Genomic DNA, 19,813 nt, shown 5'->3' on the forward strand with positions numbered 1-19,813 from the left:
GTCATTATTTGCAAAAATGTTTCTAACATATTAAACATTAAAAACTCAGCCAGTGAAAGGTGCTTGAATGTAATGATTCTCAAAATGTTGTTTGTTGTTGTATAGTCACTAAGTCATGATCGACTCTTTGCGACACATGGACTATAACCCACCAGGATCCTGCGTCCGTGGAATTTCCCAGGCAAGCATACTGGAGTGGGTTGCCATCTCCTTCTCCAGGGGATCTTCCCTACAGGGATCAAAACTGGGTCTCCTGCATTGCAGGCAGATTCTTTTCCACTGTCCACTGGGGAAGCCCCAGTGATTCTCAAAATAGGAGACTCCAAATATACCCTAGAAATCTTCCCAATCAGCTGCTCCTCATTTGTCTCTGTGAGCCCAGTTTAGGATCCTTGGAACATTAAAACTATCCTGTCACAATGACTCAGCATTCAGATATGCAGAATTAAGATTGCTGTTGAGGTACAGACCTTGAGTCTCATTGCTTTGTGGTCAGGTCTATACAAAGAATGATGGATAAGATAATATGCTTCATGCTATCTGTTTTGTTAAATGGAATAAATTGATATATTTGGAAGTAACTATCTGACAACATATATTAAGATTAATAGTTTAACATTCTGCTGAATACTGTCACAAGTGAATTTAATTAATGAAACTGAAATCATTTTTTTTTTAAAGACTAAAGTCCAGTTTGCAGAATAGCTAACATTTTCTTTTTTCTCTGGTTTATGTCTCCGGAATTTAAAACAGCTGGTTTTGTGACCATTAATTCACATCTCTAATAGAGAGGGATGTGAGATTGGGGGTGCATAACTAGGTAGGAAGAAGGAGCAAAATAGTTCACTGATTAATATGAATTGGACTTCATACATTTATCATTTTTTAGCCTCTCCTCACCTATAATTATAAAATATAGCTGAGGTGTACCATTGAGAATCACAGTTTCTTCAGTTTTCACTGACAGAAAGCCTGATGCTGTGACCCAGAGCTAATCCCGTTGAGCAAGGTTCCCCCGGAAGCATCAGCCTTCCTCCGTCCTTAATATCTCCGAATATTACACAATTTTGTATGATCATCTTCCACGCACCAACTTGGATTCTTTCACACCATGAGCTAAGCTAAGTCTCTGATTGTAATACTTTGAAGTTCTATTTTTATCCCTGCTATGTGTGTTCCCAGCCCTGAAAGATTTGGATTTGAAAGCCCTAGTACATGTTTTGCTATATTTTTTATTAGAAACCTAAAAGAGAAGGAATTCTTTCATATTCAAAGGAAGCAAAAAGAAAGAACAATTAAGCTAATGGCTTTGTGTATTTAAAGGAAGTAGTTTTAACTCTTTGATTTTGCATTCAATAATCTGGGAATGAAAGACTCATTTAGTGACAACTTGTGCAGCCATTGAAGTGAACAAAAAAGTGAAAAATCTCTCCTCTCCTCTCTTCTCCCCCGTCTTCATTTTGGCTCCCTTTCTTCTCCTGTCTTCCCCTCCCATTGTGCCTCTCCTGTTCTCTCTCCCTCTTCTTCTGTTCTCTAATCTTTCATTTCCCCTTGCTTTGGTGATAACCCAACCCATGGAAAAACATGTTTTAAGCGGACATTTAAATTAATTTTATCATATGATGGCCATTTTGCTTTACATATTTCACTTACATATTTAATTTTTTTCACTTGATTTAATTGCCATGTGAAATGTTCCAAGATACCCCTGTAATGAAATGTGTCATCTGGAAACTGAAACTCAACTGTAGCTTTTATTCCATTATCTGAAAAGCAGCTAACTTCACAACACAAGCTCTCCATAGCCTGAGAGATGAATCCCTCCAGGACACAGCTACTTGCACTGACTTTCTAGTTTAACAACTGCAGCCTGAGGCTTTTCCACACTTTTGTTATCTAATCATTGACTGTAAGACTGTGGACCACTGTTGTTGGGTGGGAGGGGGGATAATTTGTATTGCTGATGACCGCCTTCCATAAATTAGAAGCAGCTGGAGAAATGTCAGTCTCATTTTCCCATATCCAATGAGCCTTGTAAACAGAAAAGCCAATGTGCTCTTTTTGTCTATAGCATATTCTTATTTTCAAAAGTTTACAGATCAAAAGGGAATCGGCATCTTTATGAATTCTGAAAGCTGATTTGAGATTTTAATAATCCCCATCAGCTTTAGGGGCATTCAGCAGAGACACTTACATTGTCCTGCGGTCTTTCCCCAAAGCGCCATTCTAGAACCTGAAACTGGCCGTTTCTTTTTAATTACATGGCTCTAGCGATTTGAACACTATTTCTCCATGAAACAGTACATCGTTTCCTTAATTTTAAACTAATGGAAGTACAACCTCATCGACTCTCAGAGGCCCTTGCCATTTTTCATACTGATGTTCATTCAGCCATCCTCTCCAGCACTCTTTGTTTTTTGTTTATTTATTTTGCCTTATACAAAACACTGTTGTGAAACAACACAGCTCCTGTGCATCATGGGCATCCCATTTACAGTTTTAATGTTGAAAATATAAACCTCACTAACAAGCAATAGCTAATTCGACTCACTTAGACAGTTCGATAGTTACTGAGCATATTATGTGTTGTACATTACAAATTATTTTGTGAGTTTTAGGGTCTAGTGTACCCTAAGTTAAGAATTTTTTCAAATACGGAAATGTTTTTAAATAGATAAATTAACAAACATGTCTAGAAATTTTATGCTAAGAACAGGCAACACAAATAACTCTGACATCTTACTAAATGTTGTTTTATAGAAATGTCTAAACTTGGAACATTTTCAAATAAAAGCATATGATAGCATAAATATTTAGGAAGTGCAATGATAAAAACTAACAGCAGCGAAACATCTACTGAAGAACTGCCAAAATAAGCAAAATGGAATGCCAAATGCCTTCCATCTACCCCATGCCCTTGATAGTGAGGCAGGGTCTGGAAGGTGCTATGATCCTGCCTGAGGACCTCTCACATGGCTGCTCTGGCCACATGTTCACCAGAAGAGTTGTGGAGGAGTGTGAGGCATAAGATCAGTTTATGCCAACTATGCAAAGGGGCCATCTGTGTTCTGATGAATCAGCTAATCTGCATATCAGTCACGTCATGCTCTCCAAGCTCACAAAGGAAGTATTTAACACACTTAAATAGTGATTTAAGAAATGAGTCTCTAGAGACACTCCAGTTACGTTTTCTACTAAGAATTCTCTTGCAGGATAATCCGACCTACTGTGTTTGTGTTGATAACACATTCATAGTCAACCTCACAGTTTGCCTTTGAGATAGACAAGAGTTTTCCATCATGTAATCAGGCTGGCTTACTATTTTATCAAAAGGCCAAGAGCATACTCCCCAGAGTCAAAGTTACCAAAAGGTCATTTATTACCGTCTGGAGTATTCATTGACTGCCTAGGAAAATATGTAATAATGTGGAACATAGTTTAAAAGAAGTAGATGTAATTTTTTTTTCCTGATTGACATATTATGTAAATAAAGCCACCATAATGAACAGATATAATATACAAATATACACTGTAATGTACATATTTTGTAATAAATTAAAACACAAAATTCAAAACATAGATCAAAATGTACTACTTGTTGCTTTAGGAATGTGGACTGAATGAATCTGAACATAAATATATAAATTCAAATGAATTATTAGATAAATTAGTTGTTTAAAAATATGATTCGAATGCTTTCATTAGACTTCTATTTATCTATGTGTACATGTCACAGGTATATATTGAAGGTATCAATAAATTTCAGTTCCTTCCCTTTGTCCTCTTTCTTCTGTATGTGTCAGATGTCAGATAAGTTTTAAGGACAGTAACGATAAATCTTTGTTACACATTGAATATTTTTCATGTTTGTTATTAAAAGATAGTGATTTTGAAGTCTTACAAAGAATATAGCTCTGAGATATGATAATCCATTTCTAATGCTGCAAGGTGCCTGGCTTTATAGGAAAGTATAGGATAAACTTAAAAAAAAATGTATCATATAATCAAAGTAATATTGTCATAAACAAACCAAGCTACCCAGAACCAACTTCTAGATTAATTCAGAAAGGTATAATTATTAATAACTCCATTTTAAATCACCCCCTCCACCCCTCCCCCCCCAACAATACACATGCCCTTATCCCTGAGTCAATCTCGATGACATGTCTCTCCTGGTATACTCATCATGTGGCATCCATCATGTGATGAATCCCGCCTTATCCTAATTATACAATATAAACACTTCTGTGTTAACGAGTTGATTTTTCACATTTGTCTATAAGCCTTGCATTCATTGGTGGTTGCCAGTTATCAAAACATATGAAACCGAGAGAAAAACTGCTAGTATCTAATCTTGCAATAAAATTCCTGTGCATTCCTAAAGTGTGTGTACTCTAGAGAACATCTTATACCCATAAAATTATGACAAATCATTTAAAAATTTTCACATTCTAATTAAAGCTCAACTTCTCCAGCTAAATGAATCAACATTGCGTCTTCATTCTTTCTAAATCTAGTTACTCAGGTGATCCAGTGTCATTTATCATCCAGTACTCATAGCATCATTATTTAGTGTTGTTGCTGTTACTCAATACTTTTGGTATTCTTTTGCCAGCAAAGATGGTGTCAAACACTCATAATGCTTGTTTAGAAAAGATGAATATTTTTTTCCCTGTGGACAAAAAGTTAACTTTAATGCTTGTATTCAATGTTAAGGCTATTAGTATATTAGATAACACATATTCACCAGGCTTCCCTGGTGGCTCAGACAGTAAAGAATCTGCCTGCAATGCAGGAGACCAGGTTCGATTCTTGGGTTGGGAGGATCCCCTGGAGAAGGGAACGGCAATCCACTCCAATATATGTATACTGGCAATATAAAAGATAGACCAGAAAGAATAAGGGAGAGGTCTCAGACATCAGGTAACAGATAGCCCACTGTATTCATCTATGACAGAGTTGGAGCTTCCCGTGACAGGGTTGATGGGTTTCTGAATAGGACTGTGACAGCTGAGGTGGAGCAGAGGGAATACCCTTGAGCAGATTAGGAGATAGAAATTCCAGAATATAGCTGCTATTAAGTGTGGTGGCTACACGACACAGAAAAATTTCCAGTAATAAATAGGCTGATAGGTTGAATGTTCTCTGTCAATAAGCCCAACGCAGAGCTATGGGGACTTCCTGGTGAGTCAGCGGTAAAGGATCTGCCTGCAATGCAAGAGACCAGGTTCGATCCCTGGGTTGGGAGGATGCCATGGAAAAGGGAACCGCAATCCACTCTAGTGCTCTTGCCTGGAGAATTCCATGAACAGAGGAGCCTGGCAGGCTACAGTCCATGGGATTGTAAAGAGTCGGACAGGACTGAATGACTAACTCTACTGCTAGTACATTAGATATGCTTTGTTATTAGAACTAGTTCTTGCCACTACCTCATCAGCCCATTATGAAAGATGAATTAAATATGTCTGCTTTAATATTTATGAAACAAGAAGCTAAACTTGGAGTTATTTAGGCGTCCCTGGTGGCTCAGACAGTAATCTACCTGCAATATGGGAGACCCAGGTTCAGTCCCTGCATGAGGAAGATCCCCTGGAGAAGGGAATGGCAACCCGCTCTAGCATTCTTGCCTGGAGAATTCTATGGACAGAGGAGCCTGGTGGGCTACAGTCATTGAGGTCACAAAGAATTAGACATGACTGAGCAGCTACACTTTAAACTGTTCATTTATTTATTTAAACTGTTTTCATTCTTTTTTTCCCCTTTCAGTTCCAAAAGAAATGATATTACACCTAATGGACAAAATCTGTTTCATTGAATTTCATTATAAGCTCACTCCACATATTAGATAGACCTACTTACCTCACTCCACACCTTAAATATACATGCTGTAGTGACTGTGACACTTTTTCTTCAAATAAATTCTTGTTTATATGTGTTGGACATGAGCTCATTTTAAGACATGAATTTATCATTTTTACATTTTGTTTTTTATTGAAACATAGTAAAATATTGTATTATTTTCAGGTACACTGTGTATACCTGTCTATATTTGACATTTGCATACATTATGAAACGATCACCATGATAAGTATAGTAACCATCTGCCCCCATACAAAGTTAATAGAGTATTATTGAGCATATAACTTATGCTGTCTGTTTACCATTCTAATATTTATGTTTCCAGCTAAAGAACTTTATGAAGAGCTATGACGGAGTAGCTGCTGCCTCTTTCTCAAGAGCTGTGGAAACTGTCGAAGCCAATGTACGCTGGAAAATGCTTTATCAGGATGAGCTTTTTCAGTGGCTGGGAAAAGCTCTGAGACATTAATATGTGTCTCTTATAATCAGTTCAACTCAGAATTTTATGAGAAGACCTGCTGTGGAATGAGGAATATGGCCAGATTTTCAGTGTTAACATGTGGGAGGAAATTTTTTTTTTTAATTTTTAATTTTAGGAATTTTTTTTTGGCTTTATTCATTCTGTTTTGTTTCTCTACTGGGTGTTCTTCTCTTAAGAAACTCTTGCCAGTGAATCTAGCCATGACTGCTTCTGCTGTGCATTCCTCGCTGTACAGGACCAAATATGATAGCGGTGCATGTTGACGTTGCAGTCGGTATGGAAAAACATATTCAGAAAATGTTGTGCATGGTTGTATGGTCCCGCCTGTGTGCCAGCATGCTTATTTAAAATGTCCACTGTTGTATGTGAATATATGTTCCATCTGGATGGGCATTATACAAAAGCACAAAGATTATCTATGACAATCAGTGTTGCAACAAAAGAAAAACTGAAACAGGGAGTTATAGTCGTAGTCCTGGGCAATGTGAGAGGGGAAATCACCCTTTGATTGGTGTCACGTATTTCAGCACTTGGATTGTCTTGCAATGATTATTGTGTTGCTAACTAATTTTCTTTGAGTTAAAGCTGTGTATATGTTTTTAAAAAGACATATAGACACTGTGTGCATATGTATATGTGCATAGGGAAGCCCAATATGTATATAGTATGCTGTACTCTGCACTTGTGCAAAAACTTCACCTCAAAGAAAATTTATCTCTTTTTATAAACGTATGCAAACTTTGAAAATGCTTCAAAGAATTTATCTCAGTACTATCCTTCCTGACAATTTCCTGATAAATTTCTCACCTGTTATAGATTTTTTCATCTATTTCCTGAATAATCTATTCTACTACATAAAAATGAACTAAAATACAGTTTTACGTACAGACACTCTTCTAATTTTCCAAAGTAGCAGCCTCACCTCGTAAATATAGATTCTGTCATCATCTTAGTCAAACTTCCTATTACAACTAACAGTTGTGAACACTTAATGATGATCAGTGCTGAGAAAGTGTTTCTTTGTCATCTTCTTTGTTTTTCCCCTTTTTTCATGTTGGGTGGGTCCAGAGAGTTAAACACTCTCTCCATGTGTTGATCTTTGGGTCTGTGTGAATCTAATCCCCCATGAAGCAACCCTACTGCAGGTGGATTTTAATGATCTTTGATGCCAGTTGTTCCATTCATTATGATGAAAAGTTTCTTTTCTTGAGCAAAGTGCATCCTTTGGCATTGCCAGCTCTGTTCTAACTGAGAATTTTGAATAGTCTTTTCCTGATTGTGTATTATGTAACACAAGTGTTTTTAAATGGTACTCTCACCCAGTAGGCCAGCTCTCCAAGCACTGCTTAGATACTCAAAAATGAACATATTTTACGTTTACCATTATGAAATGCCAATACAACTAATCGCACATAAGCCAAATGTTTGTGGACCACTTTATGTTTCCCTGAGGTTTTTCCACTTCTCCAAATGTTACAAATCATCGAAAGAATATTTTCTAGCTCCAATAGTCACTGAACACTGGGGGGAGGAAAGTAGGCATTTTAGAAACCAGAGCCATCGATTTATTATAAGTTTGCATAAAGAGGAGCAATTTCCTAGTCCATAGAACAAGTACCATCTAAACTTGAATTTTATCTTTTTAGCAATTAATTGCTATTACTCATATCTATTTTTTTCAGCACTTCGATTAATATATGAATTTTAAATACTCTATGTGTTGTTAATAAGACATACTAATGCTTAATATAAAATCTAAAAGTCATCCCATCTATCTGAAGTGATGAAATTTAACTAGCACATGTCACACGTATGTGAAATCTTTAAGGGGTAAGTTCTGAAACATAACAATTATAAATATCACTGTCATGCAGGTCCAAAATATGTACTATATCACCACTGGATTCATTTTGATAGAAAAGATAAAAAATTAGAGGTGGCTGTCTTGTTTTGTGTCGTGAATTACTGAAAATTCTTGGTAGTTGTGACATTCTTTTGAGTGAAAGCACCATTTCCAGCTTTGAGTTACAAGGGGTTTTATAGTTCTGTTTCCTCTGCACTGTTAATAATTTTAATCCTCTTTCAGTATTTTAGTGGCCTTGAACAACTGGTTTAGCTACAATGTCAAATCCTAAGTGTATAATTATGTGCAATGTTCAATACCTCATACTTGTTTAACAGTATAGTGATATCAATGGCATTGAGATGGAATTTTTGTTCTACATATTTTTCAATAATTTATCCTTTCCAGTGTTGAAGATTATATCAAGCTTTAACCTTTTTTAGTTGTTTAAATGAGTAATATTTTCAAAATAATAAAACGACCAATGATATCTCTTGGAATATTCTGTAAAATGTAGTCATAAAATTCTATTTTCTACATAGAGTTTTTATCTTTTTTCTCTCCATTGTCTGTCTTACAAATCACACACACACACACACACACACACACACACACACATATGTGCATGAAATAGCAAATTGTTAAGAGTTCAACATCTAGGTTTAAAACTTTACTGTGCCGATATACGTATGATGGTAAAACTTGGTTGAAATTAGAAAGGACTAAAAATTTACCATCCTAAGTATTAAATATCTCTAGGTAACCTGTAAATAAAAACTTTTCCCCATTTTTACACCTTTTCCTTTAAAATGTTCTTAACAATTGTTGTATTTTTTTTTTTACATATACAAGCACAAGCTCTAAGGCTATTATCTATAGTGTTGATTCTTCAGTTTCAATAACATGGATTTTACTGGAATTTAAATTCACTTTGGTTTACATTATTTTTAGAATAATTATATCATATGACTGAGATTTCTGTGATAGTGCAGTTTCCAAATATAACAGTAAAACTTACAAGGTCATTAAGATTATACCATATGTTATAACTGGGGGCTTCCCAGGTGGCACTAGTAAAGAATCTGCCTGCCAATGCAGGAGGCGCAAGAGACACAGGTTTGATCCCTGGGTTGGGAAGATCCCCTGGAGGCAGAAATGGCAACCCACTCCAATATTCTTACCTGGAAAATCCCTTGGACAGTGGAGCTTGGTGGGCTGCAGTCCACGGGTCGCAAAGAGTTGGACACAACTGAGCACGCATGCAGGCACAATAAATTGTGCTTCATTTTCAATGCAATATACTGGTTCATTTGACTCTTTTCAAAAACATAACAAATTATATTAATCATAGTTTGATCAAAACACAGCCTCAGAGTAGCAACATGAACTGCTTAAAAACTACATAACTGTCATTTGCAGAACAGTTACAATAACTTTAGACTTTCAAGAAAGCCTTCCTACAACTAAAATATAAAGACATGTTTGAAACATCTGTCAGTTGCATTAATTGGAGATTTTCCAAATATCAGAAGCTGTATCAAAATATGAGATTACATATGTCTACAGTTATTACTGGGGCTCCTCTGGTGGTGCAGATGGTAAAGAATCTAACTGCAATTTGGAAGATTTGGGCTTGAGTCTGGGTCTCGAAGATCCCTTGGGGAAGAGAATGGCTACCCACTCCAGTATTCTTGCTTGGAGAATTCCATGGACAGAGGAGCCTATTGGGCTATAGTCCATCAGTTCACAAAAAGTTGAACAGGACTAAACAACTAACAATCTTTTCACAATAATTATATTATTTTTAGAAGTATGTGTTTCTAGTTTGTATAATGTCAAACAACGGAAATAAGTGTTAATCAGCTTTCACTTTTAGTCAGTGTAAATAGCCAAATCGTGGAAAAAATATGGCTCATTGATAATACTTTTCAAAATATTTTGGTGAACATTATTTAAAAATGACATTAAAATACCGACAATTTATTTTCCACAAAGATTTATCTGATAAACTTTGTAGTAACAGATGGTCAGACCACAGGTAAAATGACGTCCATTTAAATCTGTGAAAGTAACCTTTAGTAAAATGTTTATAAATCTATGCACACCTAAGCAGTGCAACAGCAATTTTCAAGCAAATATAGTACCACATTAGATACAGTCAAGAATTCCTAACAAAGTTTATGATAATATATTTAATTCAAATCTATTGGAAATTTTTTCCTTTTAATATATATATTTTTGAAGGATAATTGCTTTACAGAATTTTGTTGTTTTCTGTCAAACCTCAACATGAATCAGCCATAGGTATACATATTCCCCTCCCTGTTGACCCTCCCTCCCATCTCACCCCTCTAGGTTGATACAGAGCCCCTGTTTGAGTTTCCTGAGCCATACAGCAAGTTCCCGTTGGTTATCCATTTTATATATGGTAATATGAGTTTCCAAGTTACTCTTTCCATACATCTCATCCTCTCCTCCCCTCTTCCCATGTTCATAAGTCTATTCTCTATGTCTGTTTCTCCATTGCTAAGCTGTAAATAAACTCTTCAGTAGCATTTTCCTAAATTCTATATATGTGCATTAGAATACAATATTTATCTGTCTCTCGATGGACATCTAGGTTGCTTCCATGTTCTAGCTATTGTAAAGAGTGCTGCAGTGAACAGTGGATACATGGGTCTCTCAGTTTTGGCTTCCTCAGGGTATATGCCTAGGAGTGGGATTGCTGGGTCATATGGTGGTTTCATTCCTAGTTTTTAAAGGAATCTCCATACCATCTTCCATACTGGCTGTATCAATTTATATTCCCACTAACTGCAAGAGCATTCCTTTTTCTCCACACCCTTTCCAGCATTTATGGTTTGTAAACTTTTTGATGATAGCCATTCTGACCAGTGTGAGGTGATATCTCATTGTAGTTTTGATTTGCATTTCTCTAATAATGAGTGATGTTGAACATCTTTTCATGTGTTTGTTAGCCATCTGTATGTCTTCTTTGGAGAAATGTCTGTTTAGGTCTTTTTCCCACTTTCTGATTGGTTTGTTTGTTTTTCTGGTATTGAGTTGTATGAACTGCTTGTATATTTTGGAAATTAATCCTTTGTCAATTGTTTCATTTGCTATTATTTTCTCTCATTCTGAGGGTTGTCTTTTCACCTTGTGTATAGTTTCCTTTGCTGTGCAAAAGCTTTTAAGTTTAATCAGGTCCCACTTGTTTACTTTTGCTTTTATTTCCATTACTCTAGGAGGTGGGTCCTAGAGGATCTTCCTTTGATTTATGTCATTGAGGGTTCTGCATATGTTTTCCTCTAAGAGCTTTATAGTTTCTGTTCTTACATTTAAGTCTTTAATCCATTTTGAGTTTATCTTTGTGTGTGGTTTTAGGAAGTGTTCTAATTTCATTCTTTTACATGTAACTGCAGTTTTCCCAGCATTTATTGAAGAGGCTGTCTTTGCCCCATTTTATATTCTTGCTTCCTTTGTCAAAAATAAGTTACCCATAGGTGCATGGGTTTATCTCTGGGTTTTCTATCTTGTTCCATTGGTCTATATTTCTGTTTTTGTGCCAGTACCATAATGTCTTGATGACTGTAGCTTTGTAGTATAATCTGAAGTCAGGAAGCTTGATTCCTCCAGCTCCACTCTTCTTTCTCAAGACTGCTTTGGCTATTCGGGGTCTTTTGTGTTTCCATATGAATTGTGAAATGTTTTGTTCTAGTTCTGTGAAAAATGCCAGTGGTAATTTGATAGGTATCACATTGCATCTGTAGACTGTATTCGGTAGTGTAGTCATGTTTACAATATTTATCCTTCCCACCCAGGAACATGGAATATTTCTCCATTTGTTTATGTTATCTTTGATTTCTTTCATTAATGTCTTATAATTTTCTGTGTATAGTTCTTTTGTCTCCTTAGGTAAGTTTATTCCTAGATATTTAATTCGTTTTGTTGCAATGGTGAATGGGATTGATTCTTTAATTTCTCTTCCTGACTTTTCATTGCTTGTATATAGAAATGCAAGTGGTTTCTATGTATTGATTTTGTATCCTGCAGCTTTGCTAAATTCACTGATTAGCTCTAGTAATTTTCTGATACTGTCTTTAGGGTTTTCTATGTACAGTATAATGTCAGTGATAGCTTCACTCCTCACTGAGTGAGGAGTGAGAGCTTTACTTCTTCTTTTCCTATCCAGATTCCTTTTATTTCTTTTTCTTCTCTAATTGCTGTCTAGAACTTCCAGAACTATCTTGAATAATAGTGGGAAAGTGGACACCCTTGTCTTGTTCCTGATCTTAGGGGGGGAATGCTTTCATTTTTTTCACCATTGAGAATAATGTTTGCTGTAGGCTTATTATATATGGCCTTTACTATGTTGAGGTAGGTTCCTTCTATACCCATCTTTTGAAGAGTTTTAATCATAAATGGGTGCTGATTTTTGTCAAAGGCTTTTCCTGCATCTATTGAGATGATCAAATGGTTTTTATCTTTCAATTTCTTAATATGGTGTATCACGTTGATTGATTTGTGTATGTTGAAGAATCTTTGCATCCCTGGAATAAACCCAACTTGATCATGGTGCATCAGCTTTTTGATGTGTTGCTGAATTCTGTTTGCTAAAATTTTGTTGAGGATTTTTGCATGTATGTTCATCAGTGATATTGGCCTGTAGTTTTCTGTTTATGTGTTGTCTTTGTCTGGGTTTGGTATCAAGGGGATGTTGGCCTCATAGAATGCATTTGGAAATGTTCCTTCCTCTACAGATTTTTGAAAGAGTTTTAGAAGGATGGGCATTAGCTCTTCTCTAAATGTTTGATAGAATTCTGTGAACCCATCTGGTCCTGAGCTTTTATTCTGGGGGAGACTTTTGACCACAGCTTCGATTTCAGGGCTTGTAATTGGGTTGTTCATAATTTCTATTTCTTTCTGGTTCAGTCTTTGAGGATTGAACTTTTCTAAGAATCTGTCCATTTCTTTCAGGTTATCAATTTTATTGCTATATAGACGTTCATAATAGTCTTATAATCCTTTGTATTTCTGAATTGTCTGTTGTAACCTCTCCTTTTTCATTTATAATTTTGTTGATTTGATTCTTCTCTCTTTTTTCTTGATGAGTCTGGTTAGAGGTTTGTCAATTTTATTTATCTTCTCAAATAACCAGCTTTTAGTTTTTTTAATCTTTACTATTATTTCTTTCATTTCTTTTTCATTTATTTCTGCTGAGATGCTTTCTTTCCTTCTACTAATTTTTGGCGTTTTTTTGTTCTTCTTTTTCCAGTTGTTTTAGGTGTAAAATTAGGTTTTCTATTCAATGCTTTTTTTAATTTCTTGAGTTGGATAGCATTGCTATAACTTCCCTCTTAGAACTGCTTTTGCTGCATCCCATAGGTTTTGAGTTGTCGTGTTTCCATTGCCATTTGTTTCTAGAAATGTTTGATTTCCCTTTTGATTTTTTCAGTAACCTGTTGGTTATTTAGAAACGTGTTGTTTAATCTCCATGTGTTTATATTTCTTACATTTTTTTTGTAATTGATATGTGGTCTCATACAATTGTGGTCACAGAATATGCTTGATATGATTTCAATTTTCTTAAATTTACTGAGGTTTGATTTGTGACCCAACATGTGGTCTATCCTAGAGAATATTCCATGTGCACCTGAGAAGAAGGTTTAGTCTTTTGCATTTGGATCAATGTCTTGAAGATATCAATGAGATCCATCTCATCTAATATATCATTTAGGACTTGTGTTTCTTATTAATTTTCTGTTCTGATGATCTGTCAATTGGTGTGAGAGGGGTGTTAAAGTCACCTACTATTATTGTGTTACTGTCAATCTCTCCTTTTACGTCTGTTAGTGTTTGTCTTATGTATTGAGGTGCTCCTATGTTGGGTGCATAGATATTTACAATTGTTATGTCTTCCTCTTGACTTGATCCCTTGATCATTATGTAGTGGCCTTCCTTATCTCTAGTAATATTCTTTTTTTTAAGGTCTATTTTGTTTGATATGAGGATTGCTACTCCAGTGATTTGTGTAAGCTTCATATAGGGTTTGGCAGCCCACTCCAGTACTCTTGCCTGGAAGATTCCATGGACGGAGGAGCCTGGTAGGCTATAGTCCATGGGGTCATGAAGAGTCAGACATGACTGAATGACTTCACTCATATAGGGTAGGTGAGATTTGTGCTGAGTTTTTGTTTGTTTGTTTGTTTTTCCTCTGATGGACAAGGCTGAATGAGGTGATAATCCTGTCTGCTGGTGACTGTATTTGTATTTTTGTTTTGTTTGTTGTTTAGATGAGGGGTCTTGCACAGGGTGCTACAGGTGGTTGGGTCTTGTATTCAAGTGGTTTCCTTTGTGTGAGTTCTCACTCTTTTCATTATTTGATATTCCCTAGTGCTAGTTCTCTGGTAGTCTAGGGTCTTGGAGTCAGTGCTCCCACTCCAAAGGCTCAGGGCTTGATCTCTGGTCAGGAACGAAGATTCCACAAGTGGCTTGTTATGGCATTAAGTGAGATTAAAACACATATCCAAAAATGAGAAACCAAAGATGAACCCCAGACAAATGGCAGTTACAAAATCAGGCAAATAATAATTAAAATAATGGAATACACACATATACATATACAACCATGAACAAGGTCAACACAGTCCAACAAAAATAAAGTACAGCAGATTGACCTGGCAAACAAAGGAAATCAAAAATTATGTTTACCAGTTAAGAACAAAACTAACTAGAGCACAAACTGGTAAACAGAACTAAAGCAAAGTGCCAAGTGGGGAATAGAGCAGTGAAAGCAAAACTAACAAACATGTTGAGAGGAAAGGAGAGAAAGAATAGATGCAGAAACCAACTGGGATTTTAAGGAGTGGTTTGCAAGTAGTTAGAAAACTGAAATGGCTTATTCTTCTCACTACTCCAGTGAAGTTAAACATATATACTTTTTCAAAGAAAAAGCTCATGTAATGGGAAATTAAGATTCCCATAGCTGTTTTTTTTTCCTTTATCAGAGACCATAGCTGAATTATTTTCATTTGACATTACTAATTATACAGTGATAGGATATAACAGATATTTTCTGAAAACCTTTTATTTCACAAAGCACTTAGTGAGCAGAAGGGAAGGGATGAACAAGACCTAAAAGAATTTACATCACAATAAATGAAACAAACAGTGAAATAATAAATCCATAAGGGCACATGAAAGATAATTACATGCTACAAAAAAGAAACTAAATAATTTTTAGATATAGATAATATTAGGCATTATTTATGTATACTTCTTTTCAAAACATTTATGGTACTTCAGGATAATTCTCATTTCGGTTTCATGGCACTTAATTGTGTTTTCGAGAAATGTGTATCATTTAGAAAGCATAATAAAACCGTATAGTTTAAACTTTTAAAGTTGGAACATTAGTTAGGATAGAATTTATCTTTAAGGAAAGCTATTTGAGCATTTTAATAATATCAGTAAGTTGCAGAAAAATGTTTAACCTTCTTATGTAAAAGTAGCTCAAGTTTTCTACGATAGTTTAGCACACTGTATGTTCACAATGTGTTAATTTTAAGTTAATCATATGTTTCAGAAACAGATTCAACAATTATTATACTAAATAATAATGTATTTGTTCAATTAGTATATGTGAACTTTTGAATATGAAAATGTTGCTGCAAAATATCCTGGAATTCCATAATTTAATTACATAAGAATAACTTTCGGTTCAATTGCTTTGAATGAATAAGGTTGTTGTTTTATTAAAATATTTGAACATGCATTGTTTATATTCAAAAAAAATCTAACAAAAGTATAGTCTAGTAGCTTTTATTTTCAATTTTATTTTATGAAATTTTACTCAGAAAATTTCTGTATTAAATATTAAAAATAAGCAGTTGGTGAAAATATATGTTCTATTTTATGTGTACTGTATATGCATTTTATTTTTAAAATAGATTTTTCACAAATAGCCCTACTAGAAGGCAATGTTAATTTTACCCAGATTTTGAAAACATAGCACTTTAAGGGATTTTATTTTGAATACTTAGCACATTAAGGGCAGTACACTGGAGATGTTTACCTCTTGTACATTCCCAGTTCATGTACCAATCCACTAATGAAAAAGAACAAATAATGACCAGTTGTTCATTTTAACTAGAATTAATTTTTTGTTCTATGTAAGTGTTAAATGAGTTAGGATATCAGGAAAGAATGAAAATTTGAGTGTTTTCCTAAATGCTGGGCATTGTGTAAATTTCACCTCATTTAACAACCTTGTGAAATACCATTGGTTCTAGTCAACAGTGAGGAGACAGAGGCTAAGAGTTGAGATGAGTTTGTGTAACTGGTGGTAGGTTTTTGGTGAGAATTAGAAAACCTTCAAACCCAAGCCTTACATGGCTTAAATCAGTCATTAATCTGCCTCCTACAAACCTGGAAACATAAGGATTATCCATACAGACCAGTCTATGTAGAAGATTTGAGTAGATACCTAGCTTACTTTTTCATTGTCATTAGCTAATTTGAGAAAAATGTTAATTAGTGCATTTTGGTTTACCACTCACTTCTTTCTTTTTCTTTTTAAAATTTTGAAATTGAAGAAGTATCATTGCTCTACAATGTTGTGTCAGTTTCTGCTGGACAATGAAGTGAATCGGTTATAGGTATACATGTATCCCTTCCCTCTGGGGCCACCACCCCCACCCCCATCCCACCCATCAAGGTCATCACAGACCACCTGGCTGAGCTCCCTGTGCTATGCAGAAGATCCCCACTAGCTATTTTATACATCCCAGGAGGCGCTAGTGGTGAAGAACCCATGTACCAATGAGACAGAAAGAGAGGAGGGTTTGATCCCTGGGTCAAGAAGATCCCCTGGAGGAGGACATGGAGACTGAACAGAGGAGCCTGGTGGGCTACAGTCCATAGAGTTACAGAGTCGGGTACAACTGTGGTGACTTAGCATGCACGCAGTGTGTGTATGCAGATTTCCCTAGTGCTTCAGGTGGTAAAGAATCTGCCTGCAATGCAGGAGACCCGGCTTTGATCCCTGGGTTGGGACGATCCCCCAGAGTAGGGAATGGCAATGCACTCCAGTATTCTTACCTGGAGAATCCCACGGACAGAGGAGCGTGTGGGCTACAGTCCATGGGGTCACAAACAGTAGGACACAACTGAGCAGCTAACAACGCTGACATAAGTGTATGTGTGTCAGTCCTCCCGGTCTGCCCCACCCTCTTGTCCACATGTCCCGATGGCAGGAATAGAGACTTTATTGGTTACTTCATATGGCCCATAAAACTTTTCTTCAAAGTGTTTTGAATTAGTGTGCTGTGTAGTGGGTTTTGAGCTATTACAAGTAATTAAGAGATAGTCCAGCCAACAAACCATGAAAACTAAGGGAAGAGAGAGGATGGATTGCAGAGCTCTTCACTAGTGGACCAAAAATCAGGTTAAATCTCTATCCTGCATCTGGAGGAGACCTATTAGTTTATCCAGGACTTTCCTTTCACTTAGTGATAAGGTTAGAGAAATATTTCTCTGTGCTTAGAACCATATAGATGGACTGAAGTGCCTTAATTTATTTGAAGTTATATTTTCCATTGGCCTTCTGTGTGCAGATAGAGTTTAAGATGACTGCTTTGACCTAACTCTGCAGAGGCCAACTTGGTCCTAATCGCACATATTTTTATGATGTCATGTAAGTAAATGAAAGAGTGAAATGTTTTATAGTAAATATTACAGTGGAGTTAAGAACATCTGCCTTGAATGTGCTGGCATTTACTTTCTAAATTTGTCATTCAGTCACTCTCCTTTTGACCCCTACAAGGGTCACAATACAACTTTTGCTCTTGTTCACAATTCTGTTCCCAGCTTTAGGAACATAACTCATGACCTACTGGGTGAAAACATTCATTATTAATTTTTTTTGCTATTCAGTTTCATTTTTGAAAGGTTTATTGTCTGTCAGTTAAGTACAAAACATTTTTCAAGTAAATGTAGTATTTCTATCCTTCAAAATATTGTACACTAATAACCTGACATTATTTTTTAAATGCTACCTATGCATTGCCACGGGAGAAGGCAATGGCACCCCACTCCAGTACTGTGGCCTGGAAAATCCCATGGATGGAGGAGCCTGGTGGGCTGCAGTCCATGGGGGTCACTAAGAGTCGGACACGACTGAACGACTTCACTTTCACTTTTCACTTTCATGCATTGGAGAAGGAAATGGCAACCCACTCCAGAGGTCTTGCCTGGAGAATCCCAGGGATGGCAGAGCCTGGTGGGCTGCTGTCTATGGGGTCACACAGAGTTGGACAAGACTGAAGTGACTTAGCAGCATGCATTGCCACATGTGATTATACTTGCCTTTTTTTTTTTTTTGCTGTTTTAGTCCCCTTACATTTTAATAACTTTTTTAAACAGACCAAAACTATAAAACTAAAACACAGTAGAACTATGAAGCTTATGCACTGTCCAGTTACTTGAAATAAGAGAAATTCTGCCTTTGAGCTTTCATAATTGGCTTTTAGACATTACTGAATTCATCAGATAATCTTTTAAAAATATTATGCGGACTACTTCTAATGAACTTGAATTTATCCAGCAAAAAGTTTATTTTTGTAGAGCCATTCCCCAAATGAACAAACATTTAAAATATGCTGAATGGAAGAAATTTTCATTTCTAATACTTTATGATTTAGGAATAAAAAAGTCACTGTTGTTTTAGTAAGTATGAGTTAATAAAGCATTTACCAAATAACTTGTTAGTTTAGCAGATTAATGTTTTCTATGGTATGCCTTTAAAATTATTCAGTAATAATTGAATCAGTATGTGTACAACATGAAATTTTTATTCCACTATAACCAAGCACTAACAAAATGGATTTTTCTAAATGAGAAAATGTATCTTCTGTATTTTAAGCAGAACAAATTTGAATTTTGACTCTGATAATAAAATTTTGAACAGTAATGTGTAATTCATCACTGTCTTAATTTTCTGACATGTACAGAGAAGGCCAAGATAAATAATATCTTCTCCCTTTTTAAAATAATGCTTCTGTTCTTACTTGAGAACCAATGTTTAAAATTCTGAATAGACACACTGTAGAGGTCCGTGAAAAAAGAAAAAAATCATTTTTTTTGACAGTTTTAAAACTATACACATGCTGAAGCTGGAATAAAGAAGTATGTATTTGTGCTATACTGTAAAAAGGAAAAAAAAAAAACCAATTCAGTCTCCTTTCTAATTATATGCCTTTAGAATAAATGAAATGATCTGTACTTTGGTAAAAGCAGTTTCAGCAGAAATGCTTTTCCAGATTGCTTTTTAATAGGTTTCCATGTTCTACAGACTGTCAGTATCCCTTGAATTTCAAGAACAGTTTTCAATAACAGGAACTATAAAATATATATCATCACATTGCATAAATAGTACTCAAAGTATCATTTTCAATGTCTCTTGATTTTCTAAGGATTGTTCAGAGAACATTAAGACTTGACTCTGCAGAGCTGTCCATTTAAGCCTTACCCATGATACTTTATTCAGCTATATGAAATTCTCCTCTGCTGTTGAGTATGGGAATAAGAATCAGAAGGCCTTCCAAGCCAGAACAAAGAATGCCCCTATTAGT

The 19,813-nt window shown here is 35.6% G+C and overlaps 1 protein-coding gene across 1 annotated transcript in view; it reads left to right on the plus strand.

Moving 5' to 3' along the window:
• Positions 1–16,082, plus strand: part of TRHDE (thyrotropin releasing hormone degrading enzyme) — a 459,653-nt gene extending 443,571 nt beyond the window's left edge. Inside the window, exon 19 of the mRNA XM_004007369.6 lies at positions 6,185–16,082. Coding sequence (XP_004007418.3) covers positions 6,185–6,328 — 144 coding nt within the window. The 3' untranslated portion in view covers positions 6,329–16,082. The remainder of the gene's footprint in view (positions 1–6,184) is intronic.
• The last annotated feature ends 3,731 nt before the right edge of the window (positions 16,083–19,813 follow it).

This window comes from Ovis aries, chromosome 3 (genome assembly GCF_016772045.2).
Source record: "Ovis aries strain OAR_USU_Benz2616 breed Rambouillet chromosome 3, ARS-UI_Ramb_v3.0, whole genome shotgun sequence".
Classification (NCBI taxonomy): domain Eukaryota; kingdom Metazoa; phylum Chordata; class Mammalia; order Artiodactyla; family Bovidae; genus Ovis; species Ovis aries.